The sequence below is a fragment of the Poecile atricapillus genome, chromosome 4 (assembly GCF_030490865.1).
Source record: "Poecile atricapillus isolate bPoeAtr1 chromosome 4, bPoeAtr1.hap1, whole genome shotgun sequence".
NCBI lineage: Eukaryota > Metazoa > Chordata > Aves > Passeriformes > Paridae > Poecile > Poecile atricapillus.
The window spans coordinates 3,965,575-3,991,373 of record NC_081252.1 but is presented as its reverse complement, the minus strand read 5'-3'; the positions used below and the strand labels follow the sequence as shown (position 1 = coordinate 3,991,373).

Genomic DNA, 25,799 nt, shown 5'->3' with positions numbered 1-25,799 from the left:
GCTTTGTATAGAGGAGGGGGATGTGCAAGTTCTCTTAAAACCTCCTCTGCACAGTGCTGGGTAGGTTGCTCTAAAACTCTTGAGGCAGTATTTTCCTGGGAAATGGCAGATCCTCTGCTGAAGTAGTGATATGGAAAACTGGGGTGGGATATAGTGAGTTTTGAATTCCACAGTAAGCAACTCGAGTTGCTTTGGCTTTTGCTTTGCCTCTCCCAAGAGTATGGGTCAGGTGGTCTCCAAGTTAAAAATGTACCTAAGGATGAATTAACAAGAAATGGTTGTGCAAATTATTATTAACTTGATGCTCTGCATCCACTCATCCTGATGATATGCATAGTGTGTTTCTCTTCAAGGCAAATGTTATAAGAGGAGAATTCTTTGAACATATCAAATGAGGGGGGATTTGTTTTGGTTCTGTTATCCGTGTCCTGCACGGATGTTCTGTGTTAGGCGGGCCCCTGAGAGGTTCGGTGCACCACAGGTCCTTCATATCAGCTGAGTTCAAGGTTAAGGTGTTGCACTCAAGCTGTGAAGTTTTGAGGGAGAAACACACTTGACAAGGTGGAAAAGAAACAAGGTAGCTGTTAGAAGCAATGCAGTGGTTTGGGGAGCTTTATTGCGCTGCCGTGTGCCGGTGCCTCTGGATTGTTTTTCAGGAATGACATTTACACCGTACGAATCCCTTGTGCCTTTTGTTTCCCCAGAAAGCCGTGAGTGAGTGCAGATCTTTGCCCCTTGCTGTGGTTGGCACTCACCTGTCCCAGGCCCTGAGAGCTGGCTACAGCGTGAGCCTGGAGCGAGCAGGTTTGACCCCTGCAGTTGAGCAGGTCATTCGAGACGTTATCCGCAATCCTCCCGTTCTCTCAGGTGAGTGTGGCATCACTGCAAGCACCACTGAACTCACCTGGAGCTTCTCATGCCTGGTAGAGCCCATCAATCCTGGAAGGCTGGGGCAGTGCCAGGGTCACTGCTTTCCTTTCAAGGTTCACTTACAAAATAACTCCATCGTGCTCCATAACCATGGGGCAGACCTTTGCAAATCCTTTGACTCGATTGTATGGAAACGATTGGGATATCCCTCTTAAATCTGTATTTACTTCAGTGTTTTTGGGAAAAAAGTATCAGCCTGACAAAGTATTCCTGGAAGTACTGGCATCCTCATAAAACACACCGGGAATTTATCACATGATCTTCCGAGTCAAACCCATACATTTTTATTTTCTTTTCTGTGCCTTAATCAATCCTGTGCTTTAATGAGGTGCAACGAATGTATTTTGCAAGATAAGAAAACTGAATCAGGGGCAAGGAGCTTAAACAATTAATATTGTATTAATATTTTTTCCAAGACACTACCAAAATTCAAGAAATTAGAAAACTTACTCCTGCAAATATTGAGCTGTATCTGATCAAGATGGTGATTGCACTATTGGAGAAAGAGGACAGAAATAAATCTCAGAGCGACTCACGCATCAAAAGAAGGTTGGTGTGGCCTGAAGGGCAGCAGGGAAAAAGAGGAGCAGATCAAGCAAGCAGGGAAGGTGCCTCGTGGAATAAAACACAGGTTAGTAAAGAAGGTTATAAAACTGTTGTTCTGCAAAACCCTATTTTCTTTGTAGAACAGACTAACAGAATGTTGTTGGTGATTCCAGCAGTGCTTAGCGTCTCATCTTCCCAATCCATGTCTCCCTCAGTTCTGAGTAGAACTGCCTCTTCCTCTTCTTCAGAGGAATGCTCAGAGCAGAAACTGAAGATTCTTTTGGGATAAGGACCCAGGAAGAGGTCAGACTTGTGCAGCTTAGCTGTGGTTTGTTACACACAAGTTGGACACGTTCATTCCTTCATCGCAACCAAATCGGGGTTGTGCCCTTGCTTTGTTTCTGTGCATTGCTACCTAATAACCAACCTGATGTGGGAAAAGATCTTTTCCTACTGTGCAGGAAGCAGGAAGGGTAAGAAGATGAAAAAGCCAGAGGCAATTCCCACCAGGAATGTCTCAGTCTTTGCATTCCTATATTGCTTGAAACTGCTGGGCACAGCCTGATAACAAGTGTCTCCTGAAGGACAAATCCTGGGAAATGAGGGGCTCTTTGTTGCTGCTGAAGAAAATCCAGGATAGTCTGAGCCCTGTGCTGGCCTCTGTGACCCCAAGTCCCAGTTCAGCACCTTGTACACCCTGCACCTGGTGGGGATGGTAAAAAAAAACAGAGACATTTTCCAAATCCTGGTAACTGTGCTGGGATTTCATGTCTGTTCCTTACAGGGCTTTGGGCTGATTCCTTAAACAGTGGCTCAAACAATTTTTCAAGCATTGTCATTTTGCCAAATTGGTTTTCCTGCTTCCCTGAGTGCTGCTTTGTTTCTGACAATATCTGTGTCAGAGCCTCCTTTTTCCTGCAGTTGACCTCCTGACAGTCCAATTGCCTGAGCTCTGATCACACTTTTTCCCTGCTACTTGTTAGCTCCTGGAGCTAATACTGGGAATGACATGCTATTAGTAATCAAACTAAGATAATCCAAAGGAACAGGCTGCAAATCCAAAAGCTAATCCAAAACAGTCTTTACTTCTCCTTCAGAAGCTACTCTGGTTCTAATAATTCTCTGTAGCAAGCAATTTTAAATCTCTTAATGGATGTTCTTGGATTTGAATGGCCTGACATTGCTGCTGCTTTTACAGGGTAATGGGATCAATCCAGCATCCAAGGAAGGAGCAGAGGAAACCCATCTGCATGTGGTGCCTTTGGCTGCGGTAAACACATGTTCTTACTCTAATAAATCATGTGGTAAAGGTGCCATTAGTGAGGATTTTGGTAACTCAGGGATGTGTAGCTGATGCAAAAACGTCAGCATGGACTGCTGCAGCCTATGACCAGCAGGATGATACAAAAAACATGGGTTAATACCTCTGTGAGCACTGTGCTGTTTTGAACTGACACTTGAGCTGTAAAAACACACTAGAAAATGTAACTCTTCTGAGTCAAAAGTGAATATTTCAAGTGTTCAGAGCTGTAGGGATGAAGGAACTCTTTTTTTCCACTTAAAAAAAAAAAGAGGCCCAAATACAATTCCATTTCCAGTTGCTGTGTGTTTGAAATGCACAAACTTCACTTGTTCAAATCTTATTGTGGTGAAACAAATGAGGAATAGGCAGTGCCTTCATTAAGCAGAGGTGTTGGCACTTGGTTGATGAGAGACTGTGACCCAGGTAACACGGTGCTTCCTTTCTGTCCCAGGGGAAGGCTGCAGGGAGCGTGGATGCCAGGCAGGCAGGGAGCAGAGGGGCAGCAGGGCCCTCCAAGCCCATCACCCTGGCCTTCTCCAACCAGCCTGCCCTCCATCCCGAGGAGGAGGAATCTCAGCCAAAGGTGAGGCTGCAGGAGCACAGCCCAGACCTGGTGGTTGGGTTGGGGGATCTTCAATAACCAAACTCTCAGCCTCTGTCTGGGTTCCAGGTGGTGTCTAAAAGCTTGGCCTGGCTTGCCAGCCCACTTCCCTCATCGACATCCCTTAGGCAGTGATGCCATGTTGCTTTTATTCTCCTTGCTGTGTCCAAATATCCCACTTGGACAGCAATAGATTACTACAGGAAACTTCCCCCAGGACATTTTGTCAGCTCTCTCGTGGCAGATGCTTCCAACATTTTAAGAGGACATTTGGTTCCTTTTTTTTTGCCTTTTTTCCTTTTAAGTACAGGGTTCGGTGAGGCTGTGCAGGGTTTTTGCACTGGTGTCAGTAGGAACACAAGCTGTATGAGCTTTTGTTCTTAGTGAGCTTTTTAAATTTTAAAATAAATATTTTGATTTTTATTTAAAAGGGAGCTTATGTCTCTGACCGGCACCACTTGTTGAGCCCCTTCCTTCAGTTTGAAGCTGGATATTGCTGCGAGGGCAATTCTTTCTCAGCCTTGACTCTCAGGGTTTAATTCTTAACCCCTTAGGGACTTGAGTAAGGTGTTGGATTTAAGTGAAACATAAGCCTTGCATGAGCAACTTGGTCATGACTCCAGCTGAGTGTGAATTTGAGGAGCAGAGCTGTGCATTCCCTTCCACATTTGTGCATTTCTTTCCTTCCAGAACTCGCATCCGCCTGCTAAGAGGAAGGTGCCAGAATGGTTTGGAACCTCGGCAGCAACAGCTGGACCTGTAACCCACACCAAGAAAGGCAAAACAGAAACCAGAAAAGGGATTTTCAGTTGAACGTGGAAATCAAGATGATTTGGTTTTTAATCTTCTTTCCCATCACCACGAGCATTACCTGCCCAGACTGCTGCTTCAGAGGTGCTTTTATTGCCTCTGCTCTGCGTTCTTCCTCGCGCAGCACTGTTAGGATTTTTTCACTGTGTGAAATGGGATGTTAATAAAAAGATTTAAATAAATAACCTCTTCGTGTGTGTGTGTGTGTGTGTATGTGTATGTGTGTGTGTGGGGCTGTGGGTGCGGGCAGGCCCCGGGCCGCGTTGCCATGGCGACGGGCCGGCCGTTCCGGGGCGGGGCTCGCGGGGCATGCCGGGAGCGGCATGGCTCGCTAGGCGGCGGCGGCGCGCGGGTGAGCGGGCGCGCGCGGGGGCCGCCGTGAGGGGACGGGGAGTGGGGGGGGCAGGGACCGGGACCGGGACCGGGACCGGGACAGGAGCGGAGAGGGGGATGTGGGAGCGGCTTCCCCGCTCTCTGCGCGGGGGTAAGGGCGGCGAGGCACCGGCATCCTCCGGCCGGTGGTTTCCGGTCGCCCGCCCGCCGCGCTGCTACTTTGTTCCGTCCTGCCGGTGGCTGTGGGGTCCCTCGTTAAGCTGGTGCTCGGCTGTCGTGGCCAGCTGTGGCCCTGAGGGCTGGTTCGGCATTCCCATTCACACTCCTCAAGGTTCCGGTAGTGCACTGACACCTTTACTTTGTTCTTGAAGTCCATATTCGGGAAAAGGAGGAGCAGACAAGAAGTAAGTTGCACCCCGGGGATGCGGTCACAGCAGCAATCCTGACACAGCTCACGGAGCCTTTGGACGACACTCCCAGGCCCATGGTGGGGTTCTGGCCGGCTCCTGTGTAGGGCTGAGAGCTGGACTCAGTGGTGGGACCCTCAGCATATTCCGTGGTAAACTGATACTTCTGCTCCTAAAATACCTCAGTGACGCCGACACCTTTTTCTCGCCTTTTTCCCGTGGCAGAATCATGGACCCCAGCTTGCTGAGGGAGCGGGAGCTGTTTAAAAAGCGAGCCCTCTCCACGCCGGCCGTAGAGAAACGCCCAGCACTCTCCTCGGACTCCTCCGCTTCCAAGAAGAAGAAGGCCAAGGTAGAACAAGGGGGCTCCTCCAGCTCAAAACAAAACACAGGTGGGTGGAAGTCTCCTGTCCAGCAGTGCTTGTTGTTTCCCACTGTTTGCCTTTAAGCTGTGGTTTATTAATGTGAATAACGCTGTATCTGTGAGTTTTGCTGGTGGCCGTTGTCATTCTTTCTCTTAAATTGCCGCTTTTGTTAAGCAAGGCGCTTGCACAATGTGAAAAACACATTCCCCGCTGTGCATATGTGCTAAGCCTCATCCAGCAGCTTGTTTGCTGTTGCTCCGTTGGAGGAATCACTGCTGCCAAAGTTATTCATGTGAAACTGTGCTTTGCTTTGTGGTTTTTGGTGCTGGCTGGACAGGCAGTAGCAGTGGGGTCGTTTGTTTTCTCCCTATTTGCCGTGTTGGATAGGGCCTGGAGCAACCTGGTCTACTGGAAGATGTCCCCATGGCAGGGAGGTTGGAACTGGATAATCTTTAGGCTCTCTTCCAGCCCAGACCATTCCACGATTCTGGGATTATTTCTGGCAGGAGAGCACCTAAAACATTTAGGTAACTGTTAAGGTGAAGGGTATTGATACATGAGATGGATTTTGCAAGGTGCATCTTGTCTGGCTTGCATGTTTGTAATTAGCTGTTGTCCTTGTTTCACCTGGGAGCTGAGCTTTGCTCATGAGCACCAGGCATTCCAGAGGTTTCTGCCTCTTTTACTGAGGAGTTGTGGGGTTTCCCGGGGGTGGTGGCACTGGTAATGCCTCTCTCAGTATCGAATCAACAGTTAATAAAGAGGCACCAAAAATAGTGGGAGTGTGTGGAAAGTGTGGCACCGGGGAGAGGATTTGCTCTGAAAGCAGTGGCAGTTCTCAAGTGCACTTTAAAGGTCAGATCAAATGCCAGGAGTTACTAAACCACAAAATACCCTGTTGTGCAAACTCAGTCCGTGCTCATATTTTGAATAGTACCACACGTGGCTCTCTCCTAAAATCCAAAAGAAACAATGGAGCTAAAAACAACAGAGAAGAATGTCAGGGAGTTTGGAGGAGGGAAGCATCTTCTGTCCCAGGGGAAGAGTTGGGAATTTGGGTATGTGTCTGCAGCTTCTCAGGCACCAAATAAAGTATCAGCCAGACATTCTAAAATAAATCAAGGGAGGCCAGGTTTCCACCCATCCCTTTTTCACACTCTCCAAATAAAACAAAATTCTACGTAGAATATCCTAAGCTGCGTCACTGGGGTGAGCGGGGTTTGCTGGGAAAAAGGGACAGGGAGTCAGGGAGAGGGTAGAGGGTACAAATGTGAGTCTGATCCAGAGGATTTGAGCAGATAAAGAAGGTTTTGTTTTGTTTTTGTGGTTTTGGTGGGCTGAGGGTTTCTTAAAGTGCTTTTGTGGCTGTCAGACAATTCACTTACACAAACAGGGACCCAGCGTGCCTCTGAGGAAACAAAATTGATCTTTTATGCTGCTGGCTGCGTTCCAGGCAGTACCAGAAAGGTTCCAGAGTTTCTACAACGTTTTTATGCTACAGAGTCAAAATCCATTGCCTCAAAACCCTCTTTTTACTTTACTTGCCAGATTGGCAGGTGCCTGTCTGGCTGTGTGGGTGTCAGAGATGGGTCTGGGGAGGTGGAGTAAAAACCTGATCTTGAGGAATCCGTGTCCCACCACCCCAAAGAAACAAAAACCAGGGGGGGTCACTGCTGGTTTTGTTGTGTAGCAGCCACAGAGGCAATAAATGGAGTTTGTTTGTGTGTTGACACTGATAGTCCCTGGCTGTGTAGTGCCCACAGGTCCTCCCTCGCTCTGTGATTCTGTGACTCAGAGAACCGGCCCTTTTCACTTTTGGGGGGAGGAGAAGTATGGAGACCGTGCTAATTAATCTTCAAATGAAAAAGCACGGCTGAATCTGGCCTGTCTGTGAAGTCTGGCTCTAAGCTTCCCACTGCTCTTACAGCAATTGCTATGCAGGCTTCACTGTCATTATTTCAAATCATTATTTCAACAAGTTAGCTGAAAATATTCAAAACTAGTTTACTCAGTTCAGAATAGGAACTGGAAAATGAACGAAATGGATCAAATCTGTTTGTTTCATTTTATTAATCAGTAGTAAATTGTGGCTGTGGTCTTTGTCTGAAGACCTTTGTCTCAGCGGTCTCCGCCAACAGTAGTCAAGAGCCGAAATCTTCAGGGGCTATTTCATGGGAAAGAATCGTCCTGAGTCTTCTCTGGTACTGTGCAAGGGGACACCTTTGTCTTCTGTTTCTTGTGCCCACAGCCATTCCCCTTTGTAGAGCTGTGAAATAAAAAAAGCTGGGATGAGTCCCAAGGTTTGTCATTCCGTGTGCTTCTCGGGAAGGCATTGCCAGAGCAGCAGAGGCTGCGTGTTGCACACACTGCCCTCTGCTGTGCAGCCGTGATGGGCATTTTGTGGGAATGCTGCAGGTGTCCAGGGCATTTGCTTTTAGGAAAGAGAAATTAATTAATTCAGTGCATCCTAATGGCTGCTGTGGCCTCTTGAGGAGGACTTTCCAGTCTGATGCTGTCGCCTACAGCAGAAGGTGACGTGTCATTGTTGTCACCACTGACGTTTTCTTTGTCATATGTCTTGGTGGGAGTCCTAAATTGTCTTGTACTTGGGGCTTCCATCAGTTGTGCTTTTGATTTTGAGCTTGAAGCATTCTCTGCACGGGGGACTGGTCCTGGCCAAACTTGACTGTAAGAAGTGTGTCTGAGATGAGTGGTTGTGAGGATTTGTGACTGCAGGAGGGAGTTTGCTTCTCCAGGTGAATCACTGGACTAGCAGTGCTAGTTCACTGTGCCCTGGGTGTCTTGTGACTCCATCTCATCAACCAGGAGCAGCATGTGTCTGTTTGCAAGTCTTCCACAGTGTCCAGATCTTCTGGGGCTTAGTCATGCTCAACCTGAGAGAGGGATTTGATATATATGTCTTAAAAAAAAAGATCATTATAGGTACTGGCCATAGCACAAAGGTTTTTCAGACATGGGTGGACTGTGAAGTCACTTAAGGCTGTGGCCATTTGGGTGGATTTTGTCTCCTTTGTGGCAGGAATGTTTACTGTGGTTGATACAGTTAAATAACTTGTCCCGTGTGTAGCTTTGCTCTGGGACATTGCTGTGTGGGTTCAGGGGTGGGAAGGACTTGCCAGGAGTTACTGATGGCCTCACGGTTGGACACTGTTGTTACAGTTGTCATTTGTAGCTGCAAAACTTGAAGGCTTTTAAAAATCCCAGACACAGCATAGCTACAGAGGACTGGTGAGCCAGAGGTGTGAGAGTTTGTGATGAGGACATGAGGAAGGGGTGAGTGTGAATTGTGGGATGTATCAGCAGGCAGATGAAGCCAAGGGAGATTCTCTTGTGCACAGTGAAGCTGCCCTCTTAACACAGTGCTGCTCCTGTGGTGGCCTCCTGTGTGAAACATGCTGGCACCTGAAAGCTGCAGCCCCTTCTTCAGTGTGGGAGGTCTGTGGCCCATCTCCCTGCGTTCTTGGCAAGAGCTCCACCAGTTCCAGTTGGCTTTGGAAGTTTGGCATAGGGATGACAGATCCAGCATGTGCAATTCCCTGTAGTGTTGTGGTTGCCACAGAGGCAGCTGCCTTGGGGTTCAGAATTGTCTCTGTTCATTTCCAGCAGGATTTTTGGAAAGGGTCAGATGTTCTGAAGGTCATGGGTTACACAGGTCTTAACAGCCAGAAGTGGTTGGCCAGACTGCATATGAAGTAAGGGGAGAACAGTTCCGTGGAACTGAAGAAGTGGGGAAAGAAAGGGTCAAAGTACCCTTAGGAGGACTAGAAAAGACCGCTTTAGGGATGCATTTCTTGTTGGCTTAGTTTTCCTCCCACCACCCTCTCTTCTAAAAGCAAGAAACCCATAATAAAAAGTGCTGCCAAAGGTTAAAATTTACCCAGTCCTCTCCTGCCATTCAACCCTTCTGTCCCAACTTTTTTCTTACCCCTTGTCTGTCTGTCCTGTCCCTGTGTGGTTGACTCGGTGGGACAACACTGCTGTCTTTGCACTGAATATGATCAGACTGTTGAGCATTTTATAAGTGTTTTCTTCAGTTAAACAACACAGTTTTACGCATGTTAGGCAAAATTTGTTCAGTCAGGTAGACAAAATTCTATGCTAGTCACCCAATATAAACAGCAAAAGTTCATCTAAAAACAAAGACCTTTTTCCCTCCCATAGCACTGCAATAGATTGTCTTTCTGCCAAACACTTGGAAAGCCTTTGCAATTATTCCAGCTCCCATCCAGAGATAAAATTGCAACCGTGGATATTTAAGTCCAAAAGAAAAAAGCACGTGACTTGCTCATTTGTAAGGTACAAGAGGCTTCATTCGAGGTGTCAAACTGAGTTTGCTCTCCAAGTGCAGGTGCTCAGTGCTTCCTACACCACCTCCGTTTCACGCTTCCTGAAGCTGTTCATCATTGCTCTGACGGGATTGGGCTCATTCTCCAAGTCTTTGACAGTTTTGTTTTTCACGCAGCAGCAACAGTCCAGCAGCTCATACAGGAAAGCCAGCACCACCAGAGAAACGACAGTGAAGATGAATATGATCAGGATAACAAAGCAGGCAGTGTTCCAGTTGTCATGGAAAGGGTAAATTTTTTGCACTTGGAAGCCCAGATACTGGGAAATGGATGTAGTAGTCTCATTCCAGTGAGTGCTGTTGAGGGTTGCCATTCTTGAAGAGCTGTCTGAGTAGGCTCACTGGCACAGATTTGGGATCTGAAACACAAAAACAAAGCTGTTGAGGACTCTGTCAGTCAAAGACATGCTGTGATATTTATCACAAATTGCAACTACTTAAATACAGAAATCCATGCAAGCCTGGATTGTTGCATGCTCATATTTGCTCCCCAAAATATCAAACTCCAGATGTGTAAGTTTGTGATAGGACGGGAATATTTATTTTGGCAGCGTCTGGTTCGTGCAGGCATCATGCTGTGTAAGTTATTCAGGAATGAGAGAGCTTTGATTCTGTATTTCAATTACATGCACAGACAGAAAGCTTACAAACTTATATTGTCAAGGTGTTCAGTGGTTTCAGCCACCTGTCAATCATCAGCCTTGAGGCTGCCACTTGCATGGTGGGAAAGGCCTTATTATTTTGGAATTTTGGAATCACCTGCAAAACAAACCTCTCTTGACTTCAGGAGAGCAGATTTCCCGACCCATTCATTCCACTGCTGAGTAGTTTCTGCTGGAGAAACTTGGCTGCCCAGATGGCACTGAGAGTGTTTGGGAATCTTGTTTGTGGTGCTGTAGTCATCAGGGGGGATGACAAGGAATACCCAACCCTTTCTGTGAGGAGGTCTGATTTCTTATTTTCAACTCTGCCTAGCCCTGGCCCCAGCGCTGTCTGCTGGCATCCAGCAGAGGAGGAGGAGGTTGCTCTGTGGTGTGGGGGGAGATGAAGCAAGAAAGGCCGGCAAATCTGCCTTTGCTCTGTAGTCCAATGTAGTAAAAATTGTCCAAGGAGCTACGGTAACTTCTGGTTATCTGCTGTGGCTGTAGGACGTCATAATAACCTTTGAATCCCTCAGGCAGTTGAAGATTGGGTGTGGGAGGAGGAGATCAAGTCAGGTCTCCATATTTCCTTGAGGAAATGGCAAGGAGTTTTTAGGTGGAGCATGGTGGTGATGGTGTCTGCTAAAGCAGTCTGAGCACCTGTCTTTATTTCTGTGAAGTTATTAAATGAAAGGATATAGTGAAAACCAGGATCCTGCTGCCAAACCAGCTTGTGATCTATGCCTTATTTCTGTTGTTCAAATATTACATATTTTGTCCTTTATACTTCTGCCTTGAGTGGATTTAAATTGAAACCAAAGAGCTGTGTTGTTGGGAAGGTCCCTGACATTAGTGTTCCATACAGACATTTACTGGAGCAGTTGCAGCATCTTTTCCTCTGTGAAATCTGTGACTGAGTACACAAATTAATAGTTGAACACACAAAGTACAACTGAGGTGGATGGGATTAATTAAATTGTTGGTGGGGTTGTTTTTTTTTTCCTTAAACAAAAGTTTACAGAGCAAATCCAACCTAAAAATATTCCTGGCTTGAGTCAGGTCCTGGCTTCAAGAGAGTGGCTTGATTCGGTCACGGTCTGGGAAGGAAACTCAGCCAACCTGTTATGGGGCTAAAAGTCAAGAGGGTTTTGGGAGGGGTGGCTTGAAGGCTTAATTTAAAATAATCCATGAGAGAAAGAGAGAGGGAGGAGCTGAATAAAAGGATTTGGAGTCCACTTTGAGGAGTACTTAAAATAAGCAGGACTTTAATTGTGTATTTTAAATGACAAGAGGATACCTTTGGGAAAGAAAGGAGTTTTGGTTTGAACTTTGTTAACAGATTTCCAAGATTGAGGGTTTAGTTGGAATTGTTATGTGTAAGTTTTCTCACTCTATAGACCCCAGGCACAAAAATAGACTGTTTCTCTGATGCAAAATTTAGTAAATTTTGGTGTTTTTTTTTTTATTTATATTGCTCCAAGTGATCAAGATCTGGGGCCGCTGGAGGGATTGTCCAGCTCTGCACTGTGTAGCCAGGAGCCTTTTCCAGCACAGCTCTCTGCCAAGGCAGTAGCTCTGTTCCCGAGAAAAGAGGAGCATCTCGGGCACGGCATGGCCAGGCAGGAGCCGGCAGCACGGCGCAGTGCAGCAGCCATTCCCTTCCCACTCCACAGCCAGCCCCTTCCCACTCCACAGCCACCAATAGTGGTTTGCACAGTGGAGAGATGTTTGTCTTTATGCCAGGAGGTGGAATTTAATGCTCCTTGAGGAGGAGGAGGATGATCTCCTCAGATTTGAATGAGGGAAGGCAGATAAAGACCAGCTACTCTTTGCTGTAGTTATTAAAATACAAGGCTGGAGTAGTTGTTGCCAACTGTTCAGAATTAAAAGAGCACAAATGAGGTTAGTGTCCTTGAAAGCTGTCAAAAATGGGCTGGTTTCCTGCAGTTTTACTTATTTTGTAATGGCACGGTACAGATTCGTATCATCAACCGGTCTGATTTGCCATCAAGTCAGCAATTGTATGTATCCAAAATGCAGTGAGTTAAATATTTAATGAACTGGTTCCTCTAATATCTGCGCTAGGTTTTAATTTAAAAGCATTAGCATCTTTGGGCACTGCAGAGGAGCAGCTTTATTTGAAATCATATTCGTGGAGCAGAGGGTAATGACTGGCAGAAAATCCTTTTAATGCAGCACTGAGGAGCTCCTGTTTAAGAAAGCACTGAGCAGACATCTCGGGGTAAAAGCATTTACAAATCTCAGGTGCATTCTACCCCGGCTGTTTGCGTCCTATCGATGGCTGCTCCAGTATTTCCAAAGATAACAGCAGGCAGCGGGATTTTCTCCCTACCCAGTGTATAGCACATTTCTAGAACAGGTTTCTCTTCCACACACACAGATCTCTTTTAGGCAGCCTAATTTACAGAATACCCCCTGGGAGGTAACATTTCTCACATTTCAGCTGGAGCTGTCTTTGTTTTAAGGAAAAGCCTTTCGCTGTCATTTCTGTGAAAACACACAGAATCAATCACAAGGAATGTGAGGCTGCAGGAAACCAGCCACCTCCCCTGTAAGGACGAAATCCATTTTGTTTACCGAATCTTGGCTTGTGTTAGCTTTGCTGTAAGATGGAGTGGTCATCAATTTTCCATTAGTGCACAGATGGTGAAAGTGCTTGTCTGATCGTGCAAGACAAGCTCCTGCGCGTTCAGCGGGATAAATCCCGCTCAGCCTAGAGAAAAATCATTCTGATTCCAAGAAGCTTTTACAGGTTCTCGGCTTACAGGCATATTTTCTTTCAGTAATCAAGATAAACCTCAGAGAATGTTATAAAATGATACACACCTACCTCTCGTGTGAAAGGATGCTGAGAGAGCGCCGTTCTGGTCCCTTTTTTTAGTGCAGCCTATGGCACAGCTAAGATGGAGCTTTCCTTCCATTGGCCAGAGCACGATGCTGCTGACAACTTCCTTTGTGCTCATTTGCATCGAGCCCTCAACCCCAGGAGTAAATCATTCATAAACATGACTCTTTCTGTCTGGAATAAGAAGCAAACCCCTCCCTGTTGTTGTTTTCTAGGATGGGATGAGCTCGTTAGCAGGGGATCGCCTTGGCCACGACCCTGTTCTGCTTTGTGCTGGAATCAGCCATCAAACCATGACGTTTGAAGTGTTAATATCTGCAGATTTCCAGCCTCACCGTGTGGTTAGATTCTCTTGTCATGAGCTCTAGCAGGCTGCAGCCAGGCAGATTAAACAAGATAATCTTCCTGATTCAATTGACAGATCAAAAACACGCTAAGTTGTCTTGACTGTTTGTTGTACCTCTGAATTTATTTTGGTCACTTCAGATCTTTCATTACATTTATGGTTTTTCTATTTATTTCTAAAATGTCCTACATAGACATTAATTTTTAATCTTTAAAGGGGACCCTGTAGGGGAAAATCCCTGTGGGCTGCATCTTCAGAGGGAGCCAGCTTTTGTTTTTCCCCCTTTTACCATCTTAATTTAGTAACCAGAATAAAATATTCTTCTGTAGCTGGAGTTACACTGATCCTTCTGTGTTAATTTTAGAATTGTTGTGCTGTGTAGAGCCTCTAAGACAATGTCATGTAACAGCTTCAAGATTCTGTTCTTTTCTTTCCCTTCATGGGTTTTTCCACAGAAATAATAGGAGCTCCGTATCTCTGAGATAGCTCTTGTCCTATCAGATGTGCTTAGAAATCACCAGAGGATTAAACAATCCCCGTGGTGACAAAGAGATGATGTTCTTTTTCTGGAGTAGCTGAAATCCAAAGAAACTGTTGCCATTGGGTTTGAGCAATGTTGTGCTGGTAATGAGCCTGTGGCTTGTGACAGCGGTTTGTGGATATTTGTGTTTAATGTGCTGTGCTAAGAGCTGGCCTTAATGAAATGGTCATTAACGACCTTGCAAGAATTTTTGAATTTTTGAAACAAAACCATAGCAAACCTCATTATAAAGACAACCAGAGCTGACAACAGAGGGGGTTCTGAGTTGTTGTTCCAGTGGTGCAACACACCAAGTTGAATTGGTTTGCGTTTGTATGGGTCTGTTTGATAAATTCTCCACTAGAGCTACTTTAAACAATAATTTTTTAAAAAATCGCAGCTTTCCTTTACCTGCTGTGTAACCACTTTTGGGTGGTAACAAGGTAACAAGGTAACAGCCTTTTGGGAAGAAGGGAAGCTTTGTGTCCCCATGTCAGCAGCAGGAAGGTATTGGTGGAGCAAATGCAGTGCATTATTTCAGCGTGGATTAATGTAGTGAAAATGATTATGGGATGTTAAGCCACCGAATTAAACACGTTCTCTTGTGGCAGTAACTCTGCAGTCACTTGCTGCTTTCTTAACTTTTTATTTGTGGAGTTCTGCTCAGAAATGTCCCAGAGCTGTGTCCTCTGAGTCTCTGGGTCTGGATCAAGACATGTGCAAGGACTCACCTGGGGGTGGCTGCTTCTGCCACTGCTGTTTCTGACCTTCATTGTCATGTCAAAAGCTGCTGGAAGCAGAGTGAGAACGTGATGGAGCTCAGAGCCAACAGGAAGGTATTGAGGCATCCTCTTAATTGTTGGTTTTCTTTCCTTGTAGATCACAGCAATGGATCATTTAACTTGAAAGCCCTTTCAGGAGGCTCTGGCTACAAGTTTGGAGTCCTTGCTAAAATAGTGAACTATATGAAGGTATGATGTTTTGGTGTAAAATAATACTGGTTTTAAATACTCTAATTATTTATTGTCCTGTGGTAGCTGGAAAAGATGGAATGGAATGCTGAATGTTTCAACCTCTGAAGTTCTTTTACTGCTAGAGTGAGAATTTCAAGAAACTGCTTGTTAAATTCCAAGTGCTGTCAGTAAACGAAATTGTCAGCATATTGTTCCATAACTGAAATCCCAGGTCACTTTACAACCAAGATAATGGGGTTTATATGCAGGAATTGCAAGATGCTGTCAGGTTCTGGGATTCATGGTCTATTGGTCAAAATGAAGTGTAATTTGGTGCCAACCTTAGTTACTTTTTGGTGACTTGAGTTGCTGAATCAAGTGAGTACAGAACTGTAATAGGTCCTGTTTGCTTTTCCAGACCCGGCACCAGCGCGGTGATACACATCCTTTAACCCTGGAAGAGATACTGGATGAGACACAGCACTTAGATATTGGGCTCAAACAGAAACAATGGTTAATGAGCGAGGTAAAGAAAACACATCTTCAGGTTTTCATTAAAGCATTCTGATAAAGCTCAATTACACACATTTATTAAATTATTAAATATATAGTCTCGCCTTCAAGAAACTACTAAGACTGTAACGTTCCTTGCTGCCAGCACTAATAATATTCTGGGGAACAGAAACCTCTGCTCTGGCAGTATTGGTTGTGAGGGAAGCTTGACTTGGCTGAAGTCTTTCAAAAGGTAGCTCCAGCTTTCTTCCATAATGAACCAGAATATCAAAATGGAATGGAAGAGCTCCTCCCAAGAAGCGTATATAAAATTATCGCTGAGCTTTTGCCAGATGAGAAAAGGTAAACAAAATACCCCACAGCACCAAAATCGGGTCCCTTCTCTGTTGGAGGTGCTCTGTGTCGTGGTGAATTGTGCCTGAGCTGGTGGATCTCAGATCCAAGGGTTTAAAATCCATTTGAACTCAAACCTCCAGCCTGGCAGCTGTAACGTGATGGCTCATGTGCTCAGAAGCACACCAGAAAAAAAGTGCTAAGTGTCTGCACTCTTTCAAGGTTTGAAATTTCCAACCCTGTTACAGGCTCTAGTCAACAATCCGAAAATAGAAGTTGTGGATGGGAAGTATGCTTTCAAACCCAAGTACAACTTGAAAGACAAAAAGGCTCTGCTCAGGCTCTTGGACAAGCATGACCAGCGAGGGCTGGGAGGAATCCTTCTGGAAGACATCGAGGAAGGGCTGCCCAACGCACAGAAAGCCATAAAGGTGAGGAACACGTGTCTGCAGTTCAGCTGGTTCACTTCTCAGAGGGAAGAGAGACACTAAAACAGAGTTTTCTCATGAGTTGTTTGTGTTCTTTTGATAACTCAGAAGCTATTTCAGCAGATCTATTATTGTGACCTTTTCTGTATTCCATCCTTCATGTTCAGATTTGCCCTGATGTCAGCACAGCTCTCAGAGCTCTTTCTCACAAAAGACTTCTGATCTCGCACATTCCAACTGTAGGCATTTAGTTCTGCTTTCACACCTTGACCTCAGTCCTTTGAATCTCTTGATTTATAATATATAAATTAAAAAGATTGTAATAAATATTTTGATTTATTAGTGTACTCATGTGTTTCATGCCAGCTGCTTTGCAGCTTCTCCAGTTGTTGCTTTTTTGTAGCACAAGGTCTGGCTCTGTTGGAGTTGGAGACCTTCAGCTTGGAAACGAAGTGGTTTTGAGTTGTTCTTTTGCATTTGTTTTTGAGGCTTTAGGGGACCAGATCATCTTTGTTAATCGCCCTGATAAGAAGAAAATTCTTTTCTACAATGACAAGAGCTGTCACTTTGCTGTGGACGAAGGTAGGTGTTGTTTTACTTCTGCTTGATCTGAATTCATCTTAAGCACCTCTGTGTGTAAGCAGACTTCAGGTAGAGCTTTTAAGGTGATAATGAAATATTAGGTGTGTCCAGATGCAAGGGGAATGTTTATATTCAGATGGGGCTAATGAAACCAGCAAGTGGGTCCAGTGGTAAATATCCTCTGCTTTATGATGAGTACATTGGAACACGGTACCAGAAATCTAAGAGTTGTCTTCAAGAGCAGCAGTACAGAAGAAACTAAAAACCACCTCACTGTCATTAAAATGGCATCTAACATTTTGCTGCCTAAGGGGAAGCCCAAAAAAACCCAAAAAGAATGATTGGTGCAAGATTTTTGTTAGGTTTTTTTCCTGTTTATTAACTGTGTGCCTTTTATTGGTGAATGCAGCAAGAGGCCATAAATGGAAGTGAAGGAGGAAGCACGGAGGGATGAGATGCGTGCAGAATTCTTGAGAAGGGGGTGGTTACAGCTGGGAGGAGAGCACAGCTCTGGGACAGTGCTCCTGCCTGGGGCTGGAGTGGATTTGGGGCTTCACAGGTTCAGTGTGTTTGCTGTGTCTTAAATAGTGGTAAAATGCTTTGGTGCCCTTTTATGCACAGAAATTAATTACAGGAATCAGGCTGTGTTCCAGTAATGACAGTAATGACGTTAATGCCAACATCAGGTGTCTGTAAATGCAGAAAGGGGAAGGCAGCCTGTGTCAGAATATCTTACTTTGAATGACTCAATGATACCGAACACTTTTTTTTGTTAATGTGTTTTTCTTGTAACGTGACACATAAAGCCATTGCATCCCACAGCATCACATTATGTATGGTAAAAAAAGAAAAAAAAATAGTTTTGATACAAATTTGAACTGCTCTACTTACAGGACCACAGGGGGATGCATAAAGATCTTTTTTATCTTTGCCTACCTCCAAGGGAATCTTTATTTCCAGTAGAATTTAGCCACTGAAGATGTGTATCGTTAACTCCTTGTTATGTACTGAGAGTACACGCTTGTAATCTCAGTAATAATAGCTTTGTTTCACAAAGGTGATTAAATAGAGGTGACACCTACAGCATTTAAAAATATGAAAAATACTTCAAAAGGTAGAAGTGAATTTTATTTTAAGCAATTTCTGTCATTTCTCAGTAGCAGCAGTGAAACTATATGCAGAATGGGGAATTTCTGATTTCCAGATGTTCAGGAGTTTACCATGAACCCTGTCATTCTGTTGAGGTAGTGCCTCTTCAGTCCATCAGTCCACAGTTTTATGGCCAAAACATTTAGAAATCAATGCTCTTGCAGTAACTTTTGAGACACAGCTTTGAAGTTTTAGCCACTGGTGGTATCATAGTCGTCTTGCTAAATGAATGTTTTTTCTTGTGCAATTTTTTCCAGATAGCAGGAGCCCAAGCATACTAACAGAGTTATCAGAGGGAGGTCTCTACCCTGTTGCTATTAGCTTGTAGTAACTCCAGGATAAACCCTGAAATTTCATAACAGAGCCCATTTTGTTAAGATGTAGACAGAGGCATCAGGCAGCCAGCCTAAACCCCAGGCTCTTCTTAGACAGGACACGTTGTAGCACACCCCTGATTGCTGAGGAGCAAGCAATGCGAGATTTTGCAGTCAGAGGGAGGAAGAGGTTAAAAAAGCCCTTTAAAACTCCTGGCCTCCTGCTGAAGGAAGGCATTTAAGCCTGCAGTGTGTGTCCTGAAGGGATCCAGTGTGTGGTGTTTGTAGTTCAAGGTGGCTCTGCTTCCTTTTATCCGCAGGTGGCAGCAGCTTCCCATCCCAGCCAGAAGTGATGTTTTGTTGTTGCTCTGTTCCTGCTGGTTTTGGTTTTCCTTTTGATTCTTTGTTCTGAGAGGGGGAAGAATATTTTCTCTTTTGTGACTGTTGTGATCCACCTGCATATGCCACAGTGCTGGAAACATCCCCAGTTAGGTTCACTCACTCACTGCAGCTGGAGCAGGTCCTTTTTCCAAGCATCCTGTGACGAAGGAAGCCCATCCTTCCTGAGCAGCTTGGCTTTAGGATTATTTCCAGAGCAGCAGAAGGGTGTCTCTTAGGGAGTCACTGGCAGAATTGTCTGTGCACAGGATGAGTTGTGACACGTCTCTGCCTTAGCAATGCTATTGCAGCTCATTATCTCCGGCAACGTTAAAATGAAGTTTTTTAAAGCCTGCAAAATAAGCCTTGAAGTGTTGGCAGACTCTTTGATCTAGCAGCCGATGACAGTTCAAAATATGTTTCTAGTTTAATGTTTATCCTCAGAAATAAGGTCTCTGTGCTCCTCGGTGCACGGTGCTGCCGTATGACATCCCAGTTCAGAACGTGTGTTGGCTGAGGTTGATAGCCTTGAAAAGTCGGGTGTCCTCTCCCACTGCTGCCTGAGCTCCATCAGCAGAGAAAGAGGAGCTGCCAGGGCAATTTGGAGCTCGTCTGCCTGGAGCAGTGGGAGGACCTGCTTTCTGGCAGTGCCTGCCTCTGAAACTTGATGGCTGAACAAGCTTTTCTTTCTCCCCCTGCGAAAATGAATCCCAATGTATCGCAGCAACGGGAGCGGTGCCTATATATCGTGATCTCAAGGGTACTGGAGAAGGTTTTAGCAGTAAGGCACGGCTTTTGTTCTTCCTTTTATGTGATTAGCCGAGGAAGGTTCAGATTGCATGTGTTCCTTCTGGACTTCCTGGCTAATTAATCTACTGTCAGCGGTGTGGAGCTGAAAGTGTTTATAAAAGCAGGGCCAGATTTCAGGTGCTTCAGCCAAGTCAAGCGCTGCCTTTTTGTGCTGGGGGGAAGCACTTTGCATGTGAACAAGGCTTTCACCCCTGTGCTGAATGCTGAAAGGCCAGTTTGATTGCCTGACTGCTAGAGATGGTATCTTTCCCAGCTGAATGCACTCTAGGAAGTATTTTCATGCTAAAAAATTCGGATACCTCATTATTTTAAAACTCTTCCTAAGCCTTTGAAAGGCTTTAGAGAATGGCCAAAGCTTCTTAAATTTGACACTGTAAAAACTCTGTGGGTTCAGTGCTGACTTAGGGCTGTGGTGGTTGAGGGACAGCACAGATTTAGCATTAAACACCTTTTCCTTCTGGTATAAATCCAGTGCTGCGTTCCCTGGAACTGTTAGGACTGTTGTTTCTTCCCTTCTACACTGTAATTGTCTGGTTTTGTCCTTTGCTCAGCTTTTGGCTTGGCTCACTGAAGATTTTTAAGCTGTTTTTAATCTCTGGCAGATTTTATTACCTGTGTGATGTATCAGTTTATCTCCACAACCATCTCAACCTTTCTGCAAGAGCAGGTGAGGCAGTCAGAAGTGCTGGGATAAGCCTCTCCAAAGTCACCAGGCAGTCATTTACCCATGACTTCATTCCCCAAATGTAAGCATTTATAGAAAGGAAGTGTGTTAGAGGATAATCACTCAGGGAATGTCAGTGCAAATTGTTTTCATCTATGAGGCGCCTTGTGATGCTGTAAAATCGAGGTAACTGTGCATCCTTACCCCTTGGGTGTTCCAGAGAGAGAAGGTGTCTGCAAAATCTTTGTTACACTGCCCTCTGCTTAGCTCTGTGTTGGTTCCTGCTGGTCAGAGCTCATTGTTTTGGGTCTGGGCACGCAGACTTCACGTTGCTGGAGATGTCAGCCAACATCTAAACTGGCTTTTCAGCCAGCTCCTGGTTTCATTTCCTCCTCTCCTGAAAGAGCAGAATTGAGCTCTGTGGAGGAGCAAGGAGGCAGCCTGTGAGTGGTGTTGATTCTGTCCAGTTTCTGAGTTAAAATCTTTTAGTTTGCAAATTGCAAATCAGATTGCAAGATATTGTGTGTGGGATTTGTTCGTGACACTTGCCTCAGTACTGCGATCACAGCTTTCTGCCTCTTCTCAGGAGGATCTGCATTGGAATCAGGACTTGAAAGCTCTGTGGAAAATGCAAATCTCTGTGAGGGTTCAAACCTGCATGGCTTTGACCAGAAACTCCTGGGGAAATTTCTCCCCTGGGGATTTTTTCTGGCCTCTATCTTGTCAAAGCAGCCTAAGCCGTGCAGAGATTGTCAGGTTGCCTGAGTGCAGCCTGCTGCGGTCAGGTGAAGCCTTGCTGTCTTTTTATCCTCCTGTAGCCATTTTACTTTCATTCTGGCTGATGTATAAAATAATTTAGTGGCTCAAAGAGAAGAGTCTGTCACCTTTTCTGCGCTCTGATGGTGTCAAGATCACCCAGAAGCGAACAAGACACAGAGAAGGAAAATTGCATGTGCTCTGCAATCATAATGGCTACAGGCACCGCAGGAATGCATACATCCCAACCTGTTCTCCATGGCTGGCTGGAGCAGGCCAGCATGTGGGGAGCTTCCTGCATCCCCTTCCACTCCTCACACCAGCACTGAGCTCCTTGTGCCCTGTCCACAGAGAAAAGAAAGACCTTGTGAAAAATGGATCTGGTATATTGAAGCCTTCCCTAGGAGCTGCCTTCTGCCTCTGTTGTCTGCTCTTCAGACACGCAGCAAAGGCCAGGGTGGCAGCATTTCTGATTCTTTGCAAGGAAGCTGGGAAAAATCTTTCCCTATGTCAGGTCAAGGGTATTTTTTCTGAGGTGCAGAAGTACTACAGCTACAAATGCAGAGGGTTGTTTCTTGAGAGCTGTAGTTGTTGCCAGCTTTTCCCACAGGTTCTCATATTTCCAAGAGGATGTCACAATAATTCAGAGAGTGTATTCCCAAGGTCTAAACTTTCCCTGGTTGATAGGGGCATAGTCCTTGGAGACTTAAAAACCTGACAGGTAATGTATAAATGGTTCAGTGCCAGCCTTCCAGCTGCTCTCTTTCTTCAGACCTTGCATTTAGCCCAGTGTCTGGTGTTACACCAAGTCAGTTTTGTGATGAGATGATGGATGGATCTCCCTTTCCTTTTAGATGACACACTAAAGTGCAGACAGCTCACAGGCACTGAAGGGTGGCAGCTCCCTGTGCTTCTCCAGCTTTATCCTGTACTTTCAGTTCCACACCAGACCTTCGATACGGAGTGTTTCCATGTCGTTGTGACTCCCTCTTTCCCGGGCAGTGAAGTATTTTAAAGCCCTACATGGAGCTCCAGGATGGGAAGAGGATTCTTTTGCAATTACTGCAATCAAAGCAGTAGTGCTGAAAGCAGCCTGATTTATGGAGGAGTTTTTAAATGGAGTTGCAGAATATGATACAGTGACTCTGGTGGGGCCAATTAGTGGATTAAATTATCTGTATGTAAAGCCCATTTTAGCTCTGCAGTTTTGGATCTTGGTGCCTGTTCCATTTGTATTTCTTGGCCGAGTTTAAGAGGTGGATGTGAAGCTGGAGTGATGTTATAACCATGGCACTACAAGAAATGCAGAGAGCAGCGTAGTTAGATATTAACTGTGATCTGCACTTCTGTGCATGCTGATCCCTGAAGAGCTGACCATTTATTTTCTAGTGTTTAATTTTTCACTTCTGTTCCCCAGAAGAATGTAGACCGGTTTAACCTTAAGCACCTATCCTCAGCTTTCCTTTTTTTTGTACCGGGGCGTATTTGTTCATATATTCTGAGCTCTAATGAGGAGACACATTTGTTTGCAGCAGGATATCATAAATAAGAGGACAAACCTTCTTCACCTGCTGCAGCAGGATGAGGTGAGGGATGATCTGTGATAGCAGGCACTGCCAGCTATGCTGAAAGCCTGGAATCCCCATCAAAATGGATGAGCAGATGGAGAATGTCATGACTCCAGTGTCAGTCCTTGCATTAAGGGATGTGCACACTGATCTTAGGGTGCTGGATAGCCTCTGTGAGAAACAGGCTGTGAGCTATCTCCCTGTAACCAGCAGTGGGGTTTTGACAGGTTTGGGTTCTCTTCAAAACCACTGCATTACCAAAAATGAACACTGTCGTTCTTTGCTGGTGAAATTCCTTTCTTTTGTTTCCTGGAAAGCTGGCACAGTCTCTTACTGTTGGCAACAGGAGGAAGAGAAATGCCTGAGAGCATAGGAAAACAAGGTGCCTTAGGTAGGGAATTGTTCCAAGGGCAGGAACTGGGTTGGTTTCATACACTCTGGTTTGGTTGCAGCGTGCCCAGAGCCAGGGGTGGGTATCTGTGGCAAACGGGCACTGGAGCATCTCATCCCCTGCTGCACAGGACAGATATCCTTAAGCATGCAGAGGTTGTGGTTGTTTTGACAACTGTAAACTGAATTTATCTGGAAATAAAAGGAAAAATTTAGTCTTGCCTTGCTATGTGTGTCTCGTGTTTTATTTATAGTTTGTTAGCCAGACCTGCTGACAGGATGTATCTTAACTCTCTGCCTGGGGAATGAAGGGAGGTAGGATCGTACCAGCCGCTGCCTGGAGAAGGCATTCCAGAGGCTCTGTGAAACTTTACGTGAGGCAGAAAGTGTGCAGGCAGATGGCAGCTGCTCTAATTAAGACTTACTGTCTCTGTCTGTTTTCCTGCTGCTGTGGTTTTTAAGGTGTCTCTCTTCTTTTTAACACCAGAGGAATTTTAGTACTTTGTTATCTGTAGAGCACGGTATGGATCATGTTGCAGTGATAAACGGGCTCGGGGCCACTGAAGTAAACGTCTTGAACCTTCAGCAAATTAGACGATGGGATGACAAGTCTGCCGAGTCAGTGGCAGCTGAAGATGTGTAAATGAAGTTGCCATTTATGGTTATCGATTGCCCTTCATCAGGATCTGTGAAACTCCTTCCCAGTCTACACAGGTCTAGAGATTCCAGGCAAAAGGAGACTCCAGTAGCAAATAAACATGAAAAGCACGGCTTGCCTTCGGGTGCTCCTGATGCTCGAGTGCAGTTTAGCCTGAGGGTGTTGTGTTGTTGTTTTGCTGGTTGGAGTTCCATCTTTTCGGGTTTTGGGTGTTTTTGGCAGTGCATCAGCACGAAGGCTGTGCTGAGTGAGTGCCTGCTGGCGGTGACAGACTGACGTGCCAGAATGTTTCAGTGTTTGAAATCAAGTCTCTCTCCTTCTCTTCCTGTGGGGTCTTTGCCCAGGGTCTGCTCACTGGGATATATAAAACCGGGTTTGTCGTTTCAGAATTCCAGAAGCTGTGGAGGAGCATTCCCGTGGATTCTATGGATGAGGAGAAGATAGAGGAGTATCTGAAACGACAGGGTATTTCTTCCATGCAAGAAACCGGACCAAAGAAAATAGTAAGAGATACAAATTGTAGATCTTCCTGGAAAATCCCCCCCTTCCTGATCCCACAGTGTTAATTCCAAAACTTGCTGGTGAGCCTGTGCATGGCTTCGTGGAGCTTGGGGAAGTGTGACCAGTGTTAAAAACTGGAAAAACCAAGTGCTGCAGCCAGTCCATGATGAAAATCAGTCCGTGATTTTTATGACTCGTTAGTGCCAGTGTAATTAATTTGAGCAGCATGAAAAGAGGGCGAACAGGAATCCCTGTGAGCTCCACGGTGGAAGCTTCTGCTTGAAGCTTTACAGTGCATCAAGAGTAGTAGTATTTTGGGAGGAAGTGTTGGGAGGGGGTTTAACTTTGCTGCTAAACAGCTTTGAAATCCTGGTGGGATTGTGGATAGAACTATGGGGCATCCATCTGCTTCTGTAGCTGCACGGAGTGGTTTGGAACCTGCACTTACAAATGGCACCTTTACTGCTGGGCCTGGGATGCCTTGGCTCTGCTCTGTCCCCAGGGTCATCTCCCTGCCTGGATTGGAATTGGATGCCGTTGCTTCTGCAAGAGCCAGAACTTCCCTTCCCTGCCCACCCCTGGTTCTGGCAGAGCTCATCTTTCACAGCAGTGGTGACCAGCACGGTGTCACACGTCAGGTCAGACGTCACAGGTCTTCTGACTCCTTTTTGTTTCTTCTTGCAGGCCCCCATTCAGAGGAGGAAGAAACCTGCTTCTCAGAAGAAACGCCGGTTTAAGACTCACAATGACCACTTGGTTGGAGTATTAAAAGATTACTCTGATGTGGTTCCTGGCAAGCAGTGAGCGGTTGAGTTCAGGAGCAAACGCGCGTTTCTAGACGGGCTTGCTGCTGCTGGGGCTCGGTGTCTGCTCGCAGAAGGACTGACTGTATATAATAATGTGATGTGTTTCCCCCACCCCAGCAACTGCCGAGGTGAAACAGGTCAGTTTAAGAGCAAGTGTGAGCTACTAAATTTAGAGGTTAATTTAATTAGCTAATGGGAAACGTTTCTTTGAGTAAGAGGTTCTCACTAGTTGCCTGTTGGCATAGGGTGATAAATGGTGCTCAGCATGTAATGCAGGAATTCCTGCTCAGTGCTTAACTCTGCTTTTACATTGCTTAGTGGGTATTTACCTGGAATTACTTACAAGGGGCTTTCTAGTGGGATTGAATTCAGCATTTGTTTTACCTGTTTCGGGAAAACCTTTTCCTAAAATCACTGCAGGCAAAGTTTCTTTCACAGTCAAATACACCCAGGTTTGTAAGCTTCTTCCTTGCCATGGGACTGAGCTTTACTGAAAGGCGGTGATATCTGAGACTCAAACTCAGAAAACCCCCTCTCCCTAAAATCCCAGCAGGCTGTGGGATGGGATGCAGCCAGAGCCTTCCTAATGTTAATTAGGAATTGCCCTTGTCGATGTCTCCTCACTGTTGTGGGTACAGTGTGTTGCACGTTCTGCTCTGTGCACAGGAGGGAAATAAAACGACAGTGTAATAGTGTTTTGGGTTTTTTTTTCTTTTAAGTAATAAATTTTCAATGCAGGTTTCCAGTGTTGCTTCCTTAAAGAACGAGAGAATCGGCAACTTTTGTGCTTGTTGCATTTTCCTTTTCACGGAGGTAAAGGAATCTTTGCTGTATTTTTCCTCCTCTCAGTGGTAAAAAAAAGCCCTGCTGTTCTGGGCAAACGCTGTCATCCTTTTAATGATGGCTGGGGAGAGGAGAGGAACCACCTTAAATACAAGCTCCCTGTAGATGCCTGGTGTTCT

The 25,799-nt window shown here is 45.4% G+C and overlaps 3 protein-coding genes across 4 annotated transcripts in view; 2 read left to right on the top strand and 1 right to left on the bottom strand.

The window, feature by feature from the left end:
- The window catches only part of WRN (WRN RecQ like helicase), a 28,770-nt gene extending 24,432 nt beyond the window's left edge, over positions 1–4,338 (top strand). The window contains exons 33-37 of the mRNA XM_058837974.1: positions 705–867; positions 1,347–1,561; positions 2,675–2,746; positions 3,231–3,362; positions 4,071–4,338. Coding sequence (XP_058693957.1) covers positions 705–867; positions 1,347–1,561; positions 2,675–2,746; positions 3,231–3,362; positions 4,071–4,193 — 705 coding nt within the window. The 3' untranslated portion in view covers positions 4,194–4,338. The remainder of the gene's footprint in view (positions 1–704; positions 868–1,346; positions 1,562–2,674; positions 2,747–3,230; positions 3,363–4,070) is intronic.
- Positions 4,339–4,482: 144 nt separating this feature from the next.
- On the top strand, positions 4,483–25,575 carry GTF2E2 (general transcription factor IIE subunit 2). Of its 2 annotated transcripts, none has more exons than XM_058837014.1 (8): positions 4,483–4,542; positions 5,156–5,322; positions 14,914–15,005; positions 15,406–15,513; positions 16,082–16,264; positions 16,750–16,843; positions 23,918–24,033; positions 24,716–25,575. In XM_058837014.1, exons 2-8 carry the CDS (start codon positions 5,160–5,162, stop codon positions 24,833–24,835), a joined length of 876 nt encoding a protein of 291 aa, XP_058692997.1. In that variant the 5' UTR covers positions 4,483–4,542; positions 5,156–5,159; the 3' UTR covers positions 24,836–25,575. The 2 variants fall into 2 exon arrangements, with proteins under 2 accessions (XP_058692997.1, XP_058692996.1); XM_058837013.1 differs by lacking the exon at positions 4,483–4,542 and adding an exon at positions 4,687–4,927.
- Positions 9,679–10,033, bottom strand: SMIM18 (small integral membrane protein 18). The gene has a single exon (XM_058837019.1). The coding sequence runs from the start codon at positions 9,973–9,975 to the stop codon at positions 9,679–9,681; it is 297 nt and encodes a 98-aa protein (XP_058693002.1). The 5' UTR covers positions 9,976–10,033.
- Positions 25,576–25,799: the final 224 nt, after the last annotated feature.